The sequence below is a fragment of the Symphodus melops genome (assembly GCF_947650265.1).
Source record: "Symphodus melops genome assembly, chromosome: 13".
Taxonomy (NCBI): Eukaryota; Metazoa; Chordata; class Actinopteri; order Labriformes; family Labridae; genus Symphodus; species Symphodus melops.
The window spans coordinates 23,827,762-23,846,265 of NC_136703.1; the positions used below are offsets into that span (position 1 = coordinate 23,827,762).

Sequence of the window (18,504 nt, forward strand, 5' to 3'; positions counted from 1 at the left end):
AACATATTCTCCATCCCGACTAATGGCTTTTCACTTTTGATTAACCGAGTGTGCGTGGTTTGTATATTTCAAGAGCAAAGTCGGAGCAGAACATTTCAGAAGCGCGCGCGCACACACACACACACGCACACACACACACAGTGGGAGGTGATACAGATGTGGTGGAGGTGGCCTGCTAACAGGAATCAGTGTGCGCATGCAGACTGGGAACATAATTAGAGTCCACATGGTTATGAAATATGGATACGGGATCTGAGCGACAAAGACAGCGATTTCTTGTCTTGATACAGAAACGCGGCGGAGGCACCCAGGGTTTGTACGCCTCCCTGACCTGAAAACTTTGGGAGTGTGAGGAGCCAGGAGCAGAGCGATGACAGCCTGCAGGCAACCTGAGGCTGTGTATCTTCCTGCTGTATGAATCAGAAAAATCTATAAGTTTGAAGTACAAATGTTGTGCTGAATGTCTCACACGAGTCCTTCGAACACAAACATCAAAAGTGACTTTTCTGCTCTTGTATCTCGATGTTTTGACCTTAAAAGTAGAATTTTAATTCAAACAAAAACCCTCAATCATAAAAAAATGTTCACAATAAACTCCCTTCAAGTTAAAATCGTTTTTTAGGGTTTTTAATCTCATAGTTCTTGCCACCTGTACACTGCTCTATAACCCCACAATGACACATTTAAGAAATATATTTTTTTATTTCTTGTTGATGAATCATCCTGGAACCAGGGGGCGTTTTCTACATTTGAATCCAATTTACAACTTTTTGTTGGGTATTAAGACGACTTCTACATAACTCACAGGAGCTACAAGCTAGCTGACAGTTATGGGCTGAGCTCTTTTCATATGTGCACTCCTGAGGTGCAGATGGCCTAGTGGTTAGATGGCTGGTCCCATGTACAGAGGCTATAGTTCTTCAAGCAGTGGCCCAGGTACCAGTCTGGCCTATGGTTGCTTTTCCACCTTTAATCCCCCCCCCCCCCCCCCCCCCCCCCCCCCCCCGGTTTCCTCATCACTGCCCTATTCAATAGAGAAAAACAAATTCATTTGAAGTACAAATGGTTCATATTTTACATAAACGTATTTTAGGTATAGACCGACCCAGATGTCTTCCTTCGTTGGGCTGTGCTCGCATGCAGCTCAGGAGGTTTGGCAGCAGGGTTTCAGAAGGCAGGACTTGAGGTAAAAAACGAGACAGTCGAGCAGTAACATGACCCTAAAGTAACATGAAATAAAAAGAAGTGACTTCGCGCTCCAGTGAGGAGTTTTTCCCTGGTTATGAAACAGGCTGAAATTAATACTGACTCCTCTTTGTGACCTATAAAAGCATCAGACACAAGATATATTATTTCTATATATTTATATTTAGTGTCTGGGTAGGTGTCAGAATAGACTGTTCCCTGAACACGATGAAACATTATTTCTCACAAACAATATTAACAAAGATATATATGTTTGTCCACAGGGGGCGCCAAAATCAACAAATGCTAACTGAGCTTTAATTATAGTAATTCCTTTTTTTTTAAATTTACTTTTTTTTATGTTACACCACTTCATCAGTGTTTTGGGAATTATCTGTTTCTATAGAGATTTGAACTGTTGGTGCCAATCAGTCAAGAGCTTTTATGTTGTAAGAATCAGACAACACAGAATATCAGCCTGTTTAAACAATAAAACCCAGAAACTCCTCCGGGGTTTAATTTCTTGACACCACACGGGAGAAAAAAAAAATCTGTTAATAAGACTCCCTTTTTTTTTTTTTTTTTTTTTCCCCTCTCACTCTCTCCCCTCCCATAGTCCCACTAACACTCGCCCCTCCCTGCTCTTGTCTGCATGTTTATCAGCACAAACTCGTCTAAATCTGTGCTGTTTATTCAGCTTGCTTCGCATTCTTCGCCACACTATTTATTCATCTGATCCCATTACACCGAGAGCCGGCGTGCATGCCAGATCTCATATTGTGTTCGGCACTGGCTCAGCAGACACTCGCACTACTTTTCATCAGATAAAACACGTATGAGATCAATTATTAATGAACAAACTAAGAACTGTTAATTAGCATCAGACTGTTAGCTGGCGCTCTGGCTGTGTGTGCATGTTGACTTTTAAAACGGTGTGTTGTTTGCAGAGGCACGCTGAGGCAGATGGAGTCGGACAGATTGAGCAGGTGGTTGTATTACTGTTGTACTGCGGTTTTGAGTGCTTTCCTCTGGTAATCAACATGATCCTTGTGGCCAAGAAACAACATCAGCTGCATCCAGAGTCCACAGGATGACGCTGTAATGATCCGTGTTGCTTATTTATAGTAGGTCGGCGTGCGCTCCAGGATCCAAAACACATTGACAACAAGATTGTTGCTTGTATTGATTTGTTTTTGATTGCGTTGTTTGGAGAAATACAAGCATGGAATTAAAGTTTGTGTGGTTGCTTGATGTAACACTAATAACCCAGATTGGTTCCTCTCTGCACGCCACAACATTTTAATCGGTTAATATTTTACTAACGTCTGAAGTGAAATGTCTTCACACAGACTCGCTTCTGCACCACGTCGGCCAGTTTCCCCCCTTTTTATGAGATCACTGACGACGGAAGTGTTCAGGTGATGCAACTAAGTAAATGTGACACGACAACTTTGTCAACAAAAAGAGAAGCATCGGGGGGGAAGTTTCTGTTCATGTCGTCTTTAAAGCTCTTGCACACATCCAGGCCACAGAAATGTCGGGGCGTGTGAAGCGTACAGGGAATGGATGATTCCTAAATCTGATTTATAGTCAGATCAACACATTCCCCTGCTCTCATTAACGTGCTCCTTCAGAATAAAGACACGCATGTCAGGACACAAATGCAGCTTCCAGCGCTCCTTTTATTCCAACATCGTTCATTTTGTGTCACCGTGTTCTGTCACAGGTCCTGTTAGGCCCGGTTTAACTCCTAACAAAGCCTGTAGTTCAGGTTTTGCCCACCCAGAATGCAATTCAGAAATTGACTTTTTTTTTTTTTATTATTTTGTTTTGAGGGGAAGTTAACACTTTGATACAGGAATATTACTAAAGTATTGTCATGAAATACACAATTAACATAAAAAAAAAAAATACCTTAGGTTAAAATTAAATAAGTAATTTGTGGGCCCCTCCCCCCTCCAGTTGTTGGGCCTTAGAAAGGTTTCTCCCCTTAGGGACAGCCCTGCAGAGAGGTCAAAGAGTGGGTATTTTTTTATTATTATTTTGGTTTCATGGTTGTGCTTCCTATTACTGGTTTCTTTGACCAGAATACCCATTGTTGTTCCCCTTCATGTACCAACATGTTTGGAATCATAACTGAACGCCTGTAGTTCCTTAACTCCTTCAAACAAAAGCAGCAAAAACAGCAACAAGAAAATATTGAAAATTCCACTTGAGTTAAAGTAGCGTGCAGTGTGTATCTACTCGGCCTGCAGCCCGTTCGGACACTAAGTAGATCATGTGGGAGCTGGAGCTTGTTAATGTTGGCGCGACTTTATGAAATAAGCTTTTAGTAACGGCAATGTCGTTGTTTGAACGACACCAACAAGTTGCAGAAGGAAGCTCACCTTTGTGATCCTGCTAACGTCGACAGGCTATCATCAAAGATGTTGTAGTCTCCGGGAGTCGGCTGTGCACTCCTGTTCCCATGTTCTAGGCTTCTTTCTCTTAACAGAAGAACTGCAAACTGTGCACTGCTGAAGAGGAGCAGTGAATAACAAAAAATAAAAAAACACACTTTTAAAATACCTGTAAGTTGAAGTACCATGTGAGTGGGCTGATGTTGTTTGTTGAGTTTTGATGCTTCATTACAGGAGCTTCACTGTTGTAGCTGCAGAAAGTGGAGCAAGTTTTAACTATGAATCTATAGCAGCTGTTTGTTTGAAAGGGTTGCGAGATGATTCAAGCAGCAAAAAATAAATATTAAAGCCTGCATTCTTCTAACTCCCAGTAGTCTCATTTAATGGAGCAATGTTTGGAAATGAACAATGATCTTGAACAGAAATGGCTGTAAAGGTCAAAATAATGCTTCACCAGTAATGGTCAAAATAACATTTTTTTTTCACAGAGGTAGTAGAGACTGACATCGTTCTGTTCAAGCTGCACCAGTGGGAGTAAATATAGCTGAAAATAACTGAATTATCTCACATGAGGGATCAAGCAAGCCTTTCTTAAAAGCACAAAAAAAAACGAGACAGAGAAAATGTGTTTTGGGGGGCGCGGGTTCCACAAGCGTCCCCATTTATGGAGGCTTTAGTCCCTAACGCGGGCGGCCCGTGTTCAACTCCAGCATGTGGCTCCCTTCCTGCATATCAATCCTCTATCTCTCTCTCTCCCTGATTTCCATCTCTGTCCACTATCCTGTCTCTCCAATAAAGGCCCAAAAATAAATCTTCAAAAATATAAAGTTTTGGTTTCTGCGTGATGCAAATGCACCCAAAAAACGTTTTAAATTAGCCAAGGTGCAAGAAAGCAGAGATGATACATTTCTGCTGCATTTCTGCTGCATCAATTTTCAGAATGAAGATGCTATAACCTCCTTCAGGCTTAAAACAATTATTGGAGACACCAATAAAGCAGTTTAAAAGGAACGTTTTCTCTGGAAATAAGATGTAACATTCCTGTTTTTGTTGAGCTTCACGTCATTCCAAACACCCATCACGACTTCATTTAAAGCCTTTTGCAAAGTTAATACAGAGGTTAAAATATCATTGTACTGGATTATAAAATACAACATTTTCCATCTGAAGTGTCATGCACTGTAACTTCAATTTAGTCCAAAATGTGAACGCTAAGTTGAAGGTCCAAGATGTCAAGTACAGTACTTCAGAACGTATCTCCTCCAGTGGGTGAGCTCCAGTGTGGATTCGAATGATCATAGTGCATGTCTGTGGCCGAGTAATATGGTTATTTACCTTGAGAGGCTCAGTGCACGCCGCCTGTTTAATGACTGGAAATGTCACACTCCTAATTAAAAGTCCACCTGTGGCTTCATGCGCTCGGTGGGATCACTCTCCGTCTCCAAACTCTAATTTGCCGGGGCAGTGCCCAGTTTGTCTGAGTGCCAATCAGCAGAGGCCTGAAATGCACTTGTTTTGTTTTTTTTCGGTGTTGGAAGCCAATCCCTCACTCTTGAGGACTCTGGCAGCAGCGCTCGACACTATTTCGATGTTTGATGTTGTGGCTTCCTATTTGAAAATGTGACACGAACGTCTCTGTTGGTCCTGGCGAGGGAATCGCTGTCTCCGAGCTTTAATGTCAAGGATTAAGAGACGCGCTGATTACAGCTTTGTATCTCCAAAATACTTCTCATTTAGCATGACTATTTTTATTCACTTTGTTAAGACGAGATTGTCAATCAAGATGACAATTAGGCTCCGATTCTGTGGGTGAACTTTTATAGATGGTGAAAGGAACAGTTTGAGATCTTGAGAGAAGGGTGTTTCAGTTCAGACTGAGAGTCGAGCTGTTAAGTAAGATTTATTCTCGTGTAATTATCTACAGCTTAGCTTCAATATGACAAAACAAGCCATATACCCATACCTAGACCATTAGTGGAAATGCAACTCCCCAAAAATATAACTAAGTCCCACAGTAAGGTTGTCTGTAACAGTGTATACTGGTTGGCTCGGTACTATTGTATTAAAACTGGAGGAATCGTTTGCTGTCCCTAAAAGCTCATTTTAGTCACTGTTACATTAATGCAACTCCCACATGATCTACTCAGAGTCCATGTCCACGTTTTATCGACGCCAAAACGTTGCAAAAGGAAGCTCACCTTTGTGATGCTGCAAACGTCGACGGGCTGTCATCAAAGATGTCACCTCAGGGAGCGAAGGCCAACTTCCAGCTGCTGACTCTCATGTTAGCTATAAATGACGTCCAGCTTCTTTTTTTTCACTTTTACCTTTTTAGAAAAAAACACTCTGCAGGTTTATTCAGTTTCCAACCTTTATGCTAAGCTAACAGCTAACCTCTCCATTGTAGCTTTAAATTCATTAGTGCTTGCTTTCTTCTCCATCCAACTTTTGACGGGAATAAGACTTTAAGAAATAAATCCTCAATCAACATGACATGACAGCGCTCACTTGAAATGTTTCCTGCACCACAACATGCAGGGCAGAAGAACAAGGATCAGAAAGTTTGGACCTGAAGTTGACCTCTCATTTTAAAAACGAGTACGTCAGTGTATCGAGACTTGAGGACGGACAGGATGACATTGCTCCACAATAACTTCCTGTGTTTCTGTCAGTGAAGAAATACTTCACAGGCTGAACGGATGCATTTCAATTAAAGGATAAATAAAATGATTCTTCTCGTTTTTCTTCTAAAAGGCGGCGGGATGGGACACTTTCAGATCAATGTGTCACTGGCTCTAACTGGCACCGACACCTCACGTGTTTTTGTTTGTATTTCACAGACGTGTCTTCACTTCCTGGCTTCTAAAAAAGGCTTCTCACAGCCCCTGATTTATGCAGAGACATTTCCTGTAAAGCAAAAGCTTTCACTTGATAGAATGCAAATGTGTGCATCTCCCTCAGGCACATGGGGAAAGTAATTAAGCAAAGGACCCTTTGTCTTCACAATGCTTCTTTTTTCTTTTTTAGTCATTTCAAGGCAGGATAAGAAGACGATCTGTCAAGAGAAAAACTTTCATGTACTATTGCATGTTTTCACTTTTTCTAATCTATTGTTCTTCTAGACATTTTCCTCAAAAGTTTCCCGGTGCAGCCGGGAGAGCTGAAGGACAAACTGTTCATCGTTAACGAGGAAGATGGAGGCCTGTCTGATGAGCACATCACCTCTCTGAGGAGGTACGACTTTGTGCCAAAAACAGCTGATTTGTATTCACTCCTAATTGTGTCACAACTGAAGCTGAGAGGTGAATTGCCTTTGTGTGCCATGGGCGGTTGATGTGTGTTTCTGTTGGCAGGCGCATCATCTACGGTAACAAGCGAACAGGATGGCAATAAAAAGCACTTAAGTATTAGACGGCGTGTTACTGACAGGAGGAAGAGAAAACAAAAATGATAAGCTCGAGAGCTGAAAAGGAAGCCAGCGTAGAAATGCAAAAGCTGCATTTCCCTCTGTGGCCACTTGAGGCTCATGAGTGACTAAAATTAAGAATAAATCAACTTTGCAGGCTGGTACAAAAACACGTTGAGTCTCTCAGCTTTTTGCTAAACTCAAGACGCCATGTTAAAGTTTAGATTCAGGCTTAGAGTTAGTAATTAGGGTCATTGCGTCTTTGATGAACAGCTCGATGCTGCTACCGCTCTTCAGCTATTTCATTCACTAATCACGTTTGAGTTTGAGTTGTTTGTGTCTTTTGGGGATCATTTAAATATATATATTCTGGACTTATGTTAGGGCTTGTTGTGCACTTATTATACTCAACGAGTGTCCAACAAGTCAATCATTTGAAGCCCTTATGGACGTGCATCCACACGTAAACATTTACTCAATTTCCCCGTGAGACGGAGACAATTCTGGTTGTTTTCTTCACATCATTTCTGAGTTTATTTACTGGACTCATTTGTAGTCCAGTAAATAAACTCTTTGTTGAAGAATCATCATGCTGGTTGACGAGCTAACTTGCCACAGACACGGACTCTATTTTAATCCCACCGTAAGCAGCCATGACGCCAAACTTGAGTCCTCAGAAGTTGCAGTTGACCTCCCAGCAGGTGATGTGACAGTGGATGAGTCCATTATTTATACGGTCTTATGTGAGAAACAGTTTGAACCAATGCCAGTTCTCGTGAGGAAAAACACACGTTTTGCACTCCAGGCCTTCCCCGAGTTTTAATACTAAAGAGCAGATGCCAGAACCTTTTACCAGAGCAGCTTACTAATAAAAGTTTTATCTCTGGTTATTTGTGGAGATGGAAACTATTGACATGCCCTCAGGAATATATGACTGGAAGTGGGTAAAATGCTTCCTGAATCGTACCTGTAGTTTACTCAGCTGCTCTGGATGCTGACCTCCTGGAAGGCGAGTGATCTAATGTACTGCGTGGAGGGTTTTATTTATTCTAAGAAAAACGTAATATATATTTTAATGGGCTGTGGCGTCGGCCTGAGGAATACAATCTTGAAGGAACCACTCCCTACTGGTGCTGCAATATTAATGACCGGTGCTCCTCTAGTGGCACATAGAGCGGCTCATGAAAAAGTGAATGTGCCTCCAGTCAGAGGAGGTCCACTTTAAGACGAGCGGGGTTCAGATTCAGTACAATCGAGTAAATGGCTGTTTCCATCAGCGTCTCGCAGCTTCCAGGAGCTGACAAAGAGCGTCAGCACTACTTGGCTTTTAATCACTTAACTTTCTCTCGACTGCTGGAAATCAATGTAATAGCACATGTCTCAGTGTAGAGGGGGGAGCGAAAGAACATGATGACATGAAGAGGCGAATGTCAAAAAGTGTGTTGTGATAAAAATAGACACACTTCCTCAAACATTTTAAAAATGGATCCAAACCTCTTCATATGTTTTTCTAATGTTTGGCGTATGGAATCATTCACCTTCATTAAAATTTGATCAGACAATGACTGTATATAAAGATGGCCGGCAACTCCTCAACCTCCTTTCATTGTACAAAGATGAAGCCAACATTGCACGTGACGGTCCTTCAGCGAATTAGGAGGTAAGGTCTCTGCAGCAGGGATCATCTGGAAGAGCCGTGATCATGATGACACGATGCTTCTGCTAACAGAAACACACTTAACTTTGGCATCGGATGGCCTGGTAAATATATCGTACACCTGACTGAGCTACAGGGTAGATACAGAGGTTTTTAAATGTGCAGTATGTCCCTTTAAAGTGTTAAAAACACAGCACATGTGGGGTATTTATTTTTCTGTTGAAGGTATGTCCCCACCTTGGATGACGTGGAAAAATACAAATCCCACAAAGGACCTGTATCAGAGCTGCATATTGTGGACCAGTTCATGATGGAGGTACAGTTTTCAGTTCCTTGTATAAACCTTTATTATCACTAACAGATTTAAAGCAGTGATGTCCTTCGGGATTTGAATCTCACACTCTGACCTGAGCCAGCGTCTACACGTGACATACTTTCTTTAGGAGGGCTTGTTGAGTCTTTCGTGCACCGGTCACCTCATTCACACACTGAGTGGACGTCACCTAACCGCGTGGCTGGCACTCGTGTGCTGGGCTACAAACTGCAGGAGGGGGGTGACTGATGAAATGCATTGCAGGCGTATTTGACTCCAGACATAAGAGGTTTAACATGCAGAAGTCATCCTCGTGTACTTCTGGATGCACACACTTCAGTGGTAGACGACAGTCGGCCTGAATGCTTCTAAATAGATAATCATTACGTAATAACTCCTCTTCATGGCTGCCAACTAATGCAGGTATTTAAGCATTTAATAGAAAGTGAACTGGCATCAGCTGAACATCCTGAGATTAGAGGTGATTGCCGACTGCTTTCCGTGTTTTTCAAAATATAATGTTCTGCAATTTTCCCATGTTCGACTCATCCTGCCCCCTTTAGAGCTGTAAAAATCTATAAAAATTAAGAAAAGGATGGAAACGCTGACACACACGTTATGAATCATCCTAGTTTTACATTTTGAAACATCATTATGGCTCGGAGTCAAATGTTTCCTCCATGTGATGCTTTCCTCCATCATGTTATCAGCATGTGTTTTTAGCTTGAGGCTAAAAGGTGGGGGGAGGGGTCGATGTTGGTTTTACAAACTAATGGGCCCCATTCGCCAACTGTTCTTCATGTTATTTATGCAGTTTTCAAGAAGCTTTTGGCAGCCCCCAAAGTTTTCTTAGCTTTGATTTGTTTGTCGATAACAACAAAACCTGTGAGATCTTACCACATAGTCTCATGCCCTTATATGGGCATTGAAATAGCGCCACATAGTCTCATGCCCTTATAAGGGCATTGAAAGAGCACCACATAGTCTCGTGCCCTTATATGGGCATTGAAAGACGCTACATAGTCTCGTGCCCTTATATGGGCATTGAAAGAGCGCCACATAGTCTCATGCCCTTATATGGGCATTGAAATAGCGCCACATAGTCTCATGCCCTTATATGGGCATTGAAAGAGCGCCACGTAGTCTCATGCCCTTATATGGGCATTGAAAGAGCGCCACATAGTCTCATGCCCTTATATGGGCATTGAAAGACGCCGCATAGTCTCGTGCCCTTATATGGGCATTGAAAGACGCCACATAGTCTCATGTCCTTATAAGGGCATTTAAAGAGCGCCACGTAGTGTCATGCCCTTATATGGGCATTGAAAGACACCACATAGTCTCATGCCCTTATATGGGCATTGAAAGAGTGTTTCTCTATATGCTTATTGGGAAACACATGAACACGCTTTCCAGGTTACAATTACAAGGACAATTTCAGAACACAGGAGGGAACCACCCTGCTGTTTGATCAATCTGCCGAAGTCTTCTCCGGACCTTCGATTGCCGCCTGCTCTTGTTTTCCCATAAAACAGAAAAAATGTTCTGATGTTCTGTCACGTAGTTCAGGACGATTACTTTTCATGGAGGATGTCTATGGTGGACACAAGACTGTCATCTGCAAACTATTTATCTGCCTATAAAGAGAGTTATGGACACAGTAGCCTTGAAGCACTGACCTTTTCCTGAAGGTGAAACAAATCCTACTCATGCTTTGCACTGCATACAAGGTTGTTGCATGTTCCTTAAATCAGGTTTTCACGCTGCGAATGGGAGATTAAAGCCTACGCCTTGCCAAAGTACAAATCCTATGAGAGAGCATTCCTTTTTTACTCTTCCAATTTAATGAAGAGGAGAGTTCCTGTTATGGATCTGAGACACAGTCAGCAAGATACCAGAGAGTGTGAATACTGACTAATATTAGAACAAGTTAATTTCAGGAGGAACTTCATTATCCCAGCGCTACTTTGGCAGGGTGTCGATGTGATATGTTAACATGAAATTACAAATTTAAAAACGTGTTAGAAAATGTGACGAGATGAGAAGCTTTAGGGAAGGAGGAAGACGAAATCTAAGCCCCCCCCCAAAAAACAAAAACAAATAGCAAGAGGACTATATGTTCTTTATTTCTTACACTTATCCCAATCTCTTTCCCGACCATCTTTCAGACTGCGTGCCCTTTGGCTTTTAGGAGACAGTACCTGAGCGTGTGCACGGCTGTCTGACAATGTGGAGTGATTTATTAGAGGTTAGCACAGACTCAAAGGTCGACTAGGCAGCCCAGCCAATCGTTTCAGGGTGTCAAGCCTTCACTTGCTCTATTAAATCAGCCAGTCGACAGGCCTGCAGCACTCCTCTTTCGCCTGAGGTAATCTCCACACAGAACTCGAGCCTTTTAAGAAAGAGCACAACAACTGTACCGCCAGTGTTATACATAACTCTAAATAATCGATCAGAAATGGGCTGTGTGATGTGATAATTACATTCTCTTCAATGTAAAGGGTTTAATAGACTCCCATCCTTTCCAGATGTGCAACATCCCCCATCTGAGCACACAGCTGGACCTGCTGCTGACTCTGAGAGAGCTGCCCAACAGTATGAAAGACCTGCGGCCCGTGAGTAGATACGACCTTCTGCTGAAGTCAAATATAAAGAGAGGGATCAAGGCCATATGTAGAGAATGTTATTTATAGCCGCACAATGGATCCTGTTGTCAAAATGATTGTGAAAGTACCAAAAACACTGAAAAAGATCACAATGAATGCAAAAAGGTGTTTTACGTTCACACACTATGGACACAGAACTTCAGGAGAGGCTGTGAGCTGAGCTACTGCTAATGTTAGCTTGTTTGTAGATGTACAAGATGAGTAAAAGTACGAGTTCCGTCAGTGTTTTAAGCCAGGACATAAAACTATTATTTCAACCAGAGACTTAATTAAAAGTGAACTATTATTGATTTAACAGTTTAGGAAATAAATGTGCTTCTGGGATCAGTCTCCATCATGACGACTTCATGAACTCAGAGGGGTAACGAGGCCGACAGCAGGACAGGATACTGTAGAGTCTAGACCCTGGTGGTGTTAGTGACAGAAGGACGCAGGATGTGATGAGAAATGGAGATGACCGCGGCGGAGGAGGGTCGCAGCGATCGCACTGAAATGACAAACCGACTGCGGAAAACAGAGAACAGAATTAAAAATCGGAATTAAAAATTCCTTCTGAAGTAGGAAGTGGTAAAGAGGGAGAGACTAAATTAAATGAAGAAAATTAATAAATGTGTGAACGAATATAACCAGTCATCCCAGTCTAACGCTGAGCTCCATTATCACTGATGTGCACTTGCCAACTTTCCTCTTAATGTGCAAATAGGTGAGCTGTGTCTCAGCATCATGTCATCGAAATAAGTTGCATGGTGATGTGATAATTGTAATTCCAACTTGTTCTTTCATCTTTGAATCCAGACTTTAAAACTCAGAGCACACACGGGGGGGGGGAAAAAAAAAAAATCACATATGGTGTTAAAAACTCCTCCTATGAATCAACAGCTGAATCAGAAGTGGAGCTGTTTTTAAAGTTTCACACGCACACGCCTACAAGCTGAAAAAGGGCAAATCATCAGCCTTCTCATGAAGTCCCGGGTGAAACATGAGCATGCAAATGTATTCAACAAATGCTAATGTTCAGATACATTGTGGTTTCAGACATAAATGAAAAGAACATCCAGGTATAAACTTACATTAACACGAGAAAGCTTTTTTTTTTCCCCCCTCCAGTTTAAGCTTTATGTTTGAAGTGCCTGCTCAAGAAGTCTGTGTTCGATTTGCTGGCTGGTTAAGAGCGTTGAAAACAGAAAGGCATGAGAGCCACTTTCAGACACCTCTCATCGTTCGACGAGGCAGAAAAGATGGATCTTAATCAAATCAAAGTTCATTGTTTTTCCTGTAGGTGGTGTAAAACGTAAGGTGTTATCTTAATCTTAATCAGAGAGCCACTTTGGCGAGCGCTGAGGACAAATTCATGAATTTAACTTCAATCAACAAACTTTTAGACTTTCTTTTAAAAACAAGCCCTTTTTTAAATGAACACAAGTGAAAGCAGATAGAATCAACACAAAGTACCAGGATGGGTTTCATAGAATTAGAGTGTACTTCAACAGTAGACAAGCGTCACTAAGTGTATTTTATAGATATTTTTTCAAATAAAACCAGCTTTTGTCGACTGACCCTGGCTGAGCCTTAAAGTGGGTATTATGTACATTGTGAATCATGAATTCATTTTTCCATATAGGAGGACCAATATGTAACTATATGTGAGATATCTACAGAATAAAATCATAAAATGGACTTATACTATATGATCAGACATGAAGGAAACATGCTTTGATGAAGTGCTGGTTTCCCTGTTGACAATGCAGTTCTGCTCACTTCAAAAAACTTTATTTGTCCCCATGGTGCAATTTGTTTTTTTGTTTTTAACCAGAAGAAGGTTCGCAGGTTTAATAAACCTGGACATGACAGTTGTGGACAGCCTTCAGTTCACCAGGCAAACAGCAAACCAACAGGTGCAGTGATGGAAGCGCGTTTCAGATAGAAGTGATTGTACCCGACCTAAAAAGTCTTTTACATGTTTCTAACAAGCTCCACCAGCAGAAACCAGCTCAAACTAGGATCAGTGTTAGAGATGCTGTTAAAAAACGGAGAGAGGTTAGAAAGGTTTACAGACCGATGCAGAGCTGGCTAAACACTGAAGCTTCGTTTTAAATTTGGACTGCAGTGCCCATTTTAAACTCTTCGTTTCAGAGAGACACACTGCTCCACTAAGGCTGTAACATTTAGAATAAATGTGAGCATCATCTGTTTTTTAAAGGATCAATATAGAACCATAAAGTATCACAGCTGATTTGTCATAAAGTGTATTTTCACATAGTTTAATGATATACTATCTCTGTTGTACAAAGCACAGGCAACTATCATATTTACCTCCGGTCATTAACTGGGGCTAACTTACAGTTGAAGCCGAATATGTCAGGCTTGTGCAGTGCCAGTTTCCTCACATGTCAGCTCGACATTAGTCAGACTAATCGTTAATACTCCTATAGAGGATTTCTGTTTATTGGCATCGGGGACTGCAGGCTGTGAAGATATTGCAGTCAGACAAGAATACCTCCTAGCTCCTCTGTCTTTTCTCTTCTTCTTCTTTTTCATGCGATTCTCTGAAGCTTCTTTTCCTTTCAGCATCACTGCCTCAGTCCTAATCTCTTGTCTGCTGACTGTCTGCGAAGGAAGAGAAACAATGGATAAGAATGATGGCCTTGTAATCCATTGACTGTGACAGCAATTTTTCTTTGTCGAAGACACAGAGACAAACATACTGCTAGATGACTTGGCAAGAAAGATTAGCAATTTCATTAAGTTTCAATTTGCTCTACGCTTTTTCTCTCTGATGTTTTTTTTCTCTCTTTCTTCTGTTATAACTTTGAGATATTAAAAAAAAAAGGTAATTTTTCAATCAAACTTTGATATTTGCAGGAGGTTCTCTCCAACAAAGTCTGTGACTGTTCCTCAACATGCACTCAAACATGGAGAGGTCAGGGTCCTTCTCTGTGGCAGACTGCCCATCAATCCTTTAATTCTCTGACATGACAGACTTTTTAAAGCCCAAACATTTAGGAGGATTTGATTGCCACCTGGCAGACTGGGATCGAGGGGAGAGAGAGAGAGAGAGAGAGCAGAACTCACCACTCCAGGGAGGATTCTCACCTACAATGTGCTCGTTGGTGCAAACTTTCACTGTCATGGGTGACAGGCTGTACTCTGCATTGTCAAACCCAGCTCTATCTTTAAACTGTTTGCTGTGCTCCGTGTGAAACCATTTCTAAATATAAATAAGAGAGAGAGAGCGAGAGAGTCAAAGACTTGGAACATAATCCAGTGATGCAGAAGACAGGACGACATCTCCTGAAGATGACATGTAATGAATGGTAAAATCACAGCACATTCAACTTTTGCTCCTTTTCATCATTTTTATTGAGCCAGAGGATAGAGCATCTTTATCTTCTGTCGGCACACACGTTTGGAGAATGGAGCACAAAAACCTGATTTTTTTGGTCATGTGACCAAGTCTCTTAAAGAGTTTGGGAAACAATCTAGATGTGTGCACATGTGAAGTTACTTTTCCTGTGTTACCCAGTTTAACCTTTAAACACCTGGATATCACCTGAGTAAATATCCGGTTTAAAAACAACAAAAAGCCCTTTCAGGTTTGCTGCAGGGTGTTGAAGCACAGAAAGTTGGTTTACCTCTTAAAAAGTGACTTCATGTTTTAAAGGTGAAGTTATGCTAAGATGGTAGCACTACGTCACGTAAGTAACATAAATGAAGTACCCTTGATTTTTCTCGACCCTTTCTCTAAGATTAATTTTTGGGCTTGTTTATGCCTTTATTACTGAACAGGATGGTTAATAGATTCAGAAACCAGGGAGAGCTCGAGTGGGGAATGATACGTGGCAAATGACCCACGAGTGTCTGCTCACTGTCGCCTCTGTACATGCATGAGGCGCCAAACTAGCCACGAGGCCAACAGCGCCCTTTATAGAGGGTCCAGGTATTAACAATGAGGGTACGATGCATGCGATGGAGCCTGCGTCTTGACCTGCTCTTTTTGTAAAATGTCTTGACAAATAATTTATTCGAATTGAGCCTTAATAAATAATGATTGATTGATTGTATGATCATATTTAACAAAAAATATTTCACTTTAATTACACAGTAGGAGGTTCAGGAAAAAAATTGCACGATATTAATACTGTCATAAGCCGGCTGGTGGTAAAAGACAGAAGGAGTCAAAACTTCACCAAAAACTCGTTTTAAAGTTGATTTAAATTCACTAATAAAAGGAGTTTGGAGGTGTGCTCAGACCATCAGTGACCTGGTGACAGGGTCGTCATAATACTAACATCATTTTCAAGTTTTTTTTCTCATCATCACATAAAAAAAAAGTTCATTGTGTTCAAACATTAGGAGTTAGCTTTTTCTCTCCCAAACAGTATTTGACTGGATTACCTGCCTACGTGCTTTCAATTTAAAGATGAGTCATCCAAAGTGTTTTTTTACAAAAGAATAATTTGCCAAAGCCCGATTAATTAGCACGGGATTAGATTTTCCATTTTCTTATTTCTTAAACATCATGGGCAGCTGAACAGTTTCACGTCTATTTGATTTAAAACCACTGTAGTTTTCTACGACTGAAAAAAAAAAAAAACAACAGGCAAAACAGAAGAAGGATTTCTCCTTTGTAATGGTGCCTAACTCTTGATGAAGAAGTTATGAAGAGCACAACCACACCTGTCTGAGGTTTTACACAATGGTCACTGTTTATTACAAACTCAACATCAACCTTACAAAGCCCGGTTGTAAGAGGCTAAAGGACTGTTAGCTCCTCCCACCGGTAACATGACACCGTATGTCTTAAAGGTGCATTGCACAATTTCAATTATTATAGTCTTCTCAAGGCTGTTCCAGTATCAGGTTTTAGGATTTTACTCTAAAAACAGGAACATATGGTGAAAATGTTTATGCATGTTGGTAAAAACTTTTTTTTTTTGGTATGACTTAAGTCTTTGTGAAGGATGGTTTTGACCTCAGCATCGACTTCTCCCTTCCCAAACAAACCATTCAAAAAAACAAACACGCCAACTGGTATTTCTTTTCAGCTTTTCAGTGTCATTTCTGTGTTTGTCCATATTTAACCAAATCTGTTCAGAGCTGGTTATACAGAGAAATTCTGCATTCTTTCTAAAGGAACATTTTTTTCTTGACTTAATTGCATACCAAATAATAATCTCACCGAACAACAGGCTCTGCTTTTTTAGGTCAAATGAAGTGTTGTGAGTTGGCTCTTTATCTTCATAATTTAAAATACTAAAGCTCTGGGTTATTTCTGTCCAAGCGTTATCAGCACGGAGAGTTCCTAAACAAGCTTTAGTCCTCTTACATTTCACAGTTGTTGTGTGGAGGAAATGAAAGCGGGTGCCTGTGTGCGGTCGGATTACAGAAAGGAAAAAAAAAAATGTCTTTGCTCTGTGGCCCTTGTGTTTGTCTTTCAGCTGATTAACCAGAAGATCAGAATGTGCACGCAGCTGAACAACTGCAGGTCATTTGTTTCCGTGCTGGAGTACCTCCTCGCCATTGGCAATTACCTCAACGAGAACGCCAGGAAGGGAAAGGCCAAGGGATTCCGCCTCTCCTCCTTAACGAAAGTACGACTCTGCCGCTCTTTTCTGACCTTTGATTGAGTTGCAGCAAGGCTAATAAGACTACTCATTGATATACACGGCAGGGTTTCTCAACATCCTCTTTCAAGGCTTTCTAGCTGCCATTTCTCAGATTCTCAGACTTCTGTTGTTTGTGCGCTTCGGTGTCACCGCCTGGCTTCACAGAGTGTGGTCGCTGGATTCTGAACCTCTTAGACTCATTGCGTTCGTTGACGGCTGTCAGTCAACTTCTCTCCTTCAGGATAGAAGCTCGTGTGCTTTCACCTCTCGTATGTCTTTCTAAAAATGATGAAGCAAAGAGCTGGATAATTTAGCGTAGCATTGAGGCTGGAAAGTTGGGAGCACATTTTATCCTTCGCTTCCTCCGTGGATACAGTAACAAACTCAACCAGCAAGCATTTTTAAAACTCTGTTCTGAAAATATAAAGAATTACAAAATGTTAAACCACTACTTCTAAGCCAGCCTAATACAAAACGGTTGTATGCACTGCATCTAATCTACACTTAGTCAAGCATTTTAGAGCCTTTAAAACTTTTCCAAAACTTTTGAAAATGCTTCCAACCCTGTGTAAGATTGAAACCCAGTGGTAGGCAGTTAAAGTATGAGGGCAGAAAATGTCTTAAAATGATTACTGTCTATATGTATGTTTGCTAAATGGGTATAACCAGTCATAAATGTCCTTATTGGATAAATACATTATGCCAATAACAAACCACCTTCCACTTGTAGTGTTTTACTCAGCTTGAGTAACCAGCCTGTCTCGCTGCTTCCCCCTCTCCTCTGGCATTTTACTAAGCTAAGCTAAGCATCTGCCTGCTGCAGCGTCTTCTTTTTGTCTGCACAGTTAAGAGTGATCCCAATCTTCTTATTTTACTCTTGGCCAGAAAGCGAGAAAGCTTAATTCCCAAAACGTTGAACTACTTGCTCTTGAGGTCTGGTACTTGCTGGATGTATTAGGAGTATTTTCTGCTTTTCTTTTGAATGAAGTTTGAACCACTGCTTTCTGTCTAAAGTCTCTCTGTTGAGATGGTTTCAGGGGCAGTGCACTCGGCACAGAAGTTAAAACGTCCTCTGCTCCATTTAATGAAGCTGAGCCCCTGTGTTCCCTCGGAGGGGTTTCCAGGTCTAATTGAGAATAGTAAACTGCTGCAGCTGCTTCAGGCAGACACTCAGCAAATGAACGGCCGACTACCTTAAAGAAAAAGGAATCAAGGCTGCCTAAGAGCTTCTTTGGATTCCAGTTTGTTTTTCTTACTTGTGCACATTAGTAA

General features: G+C 41.3%; 1 protein-coding gene across 3 annotated transcripts in view; it reads left to right on the forward strand.

The window, feature by feature from the left end:
- LOC306833906 (uncharacterized protein) overlaps positions 1-18,504 on the forward strand; it is a 42,217-nt gene that overhangs the window by 13,862 nt on the left and 9,851 nt on the right. For all 3 annotated transcript variants that reach the window (XM_079359529.1, XM_079359531.1, XM_079359530.1), the window contains 4 exons: positions 6,707-6,818; positions 8,873-8,963; positions 11,489-11,575; positions 17,065-17,217. In XM_079359529.1, coding sequence (XP_079215655.1) covers positions 6,707-6,818; positions 8,873-8,963; positions 11,489-11,575; positions 17,065-17,217 — 443 coding nt within the window. The remainder of the gene's footprint in view (positions 1-6,706; positions 6,819-8,872; positions 8,964-11,488; positions 11,576-17,064; positions 17,218-18,504) is intronic.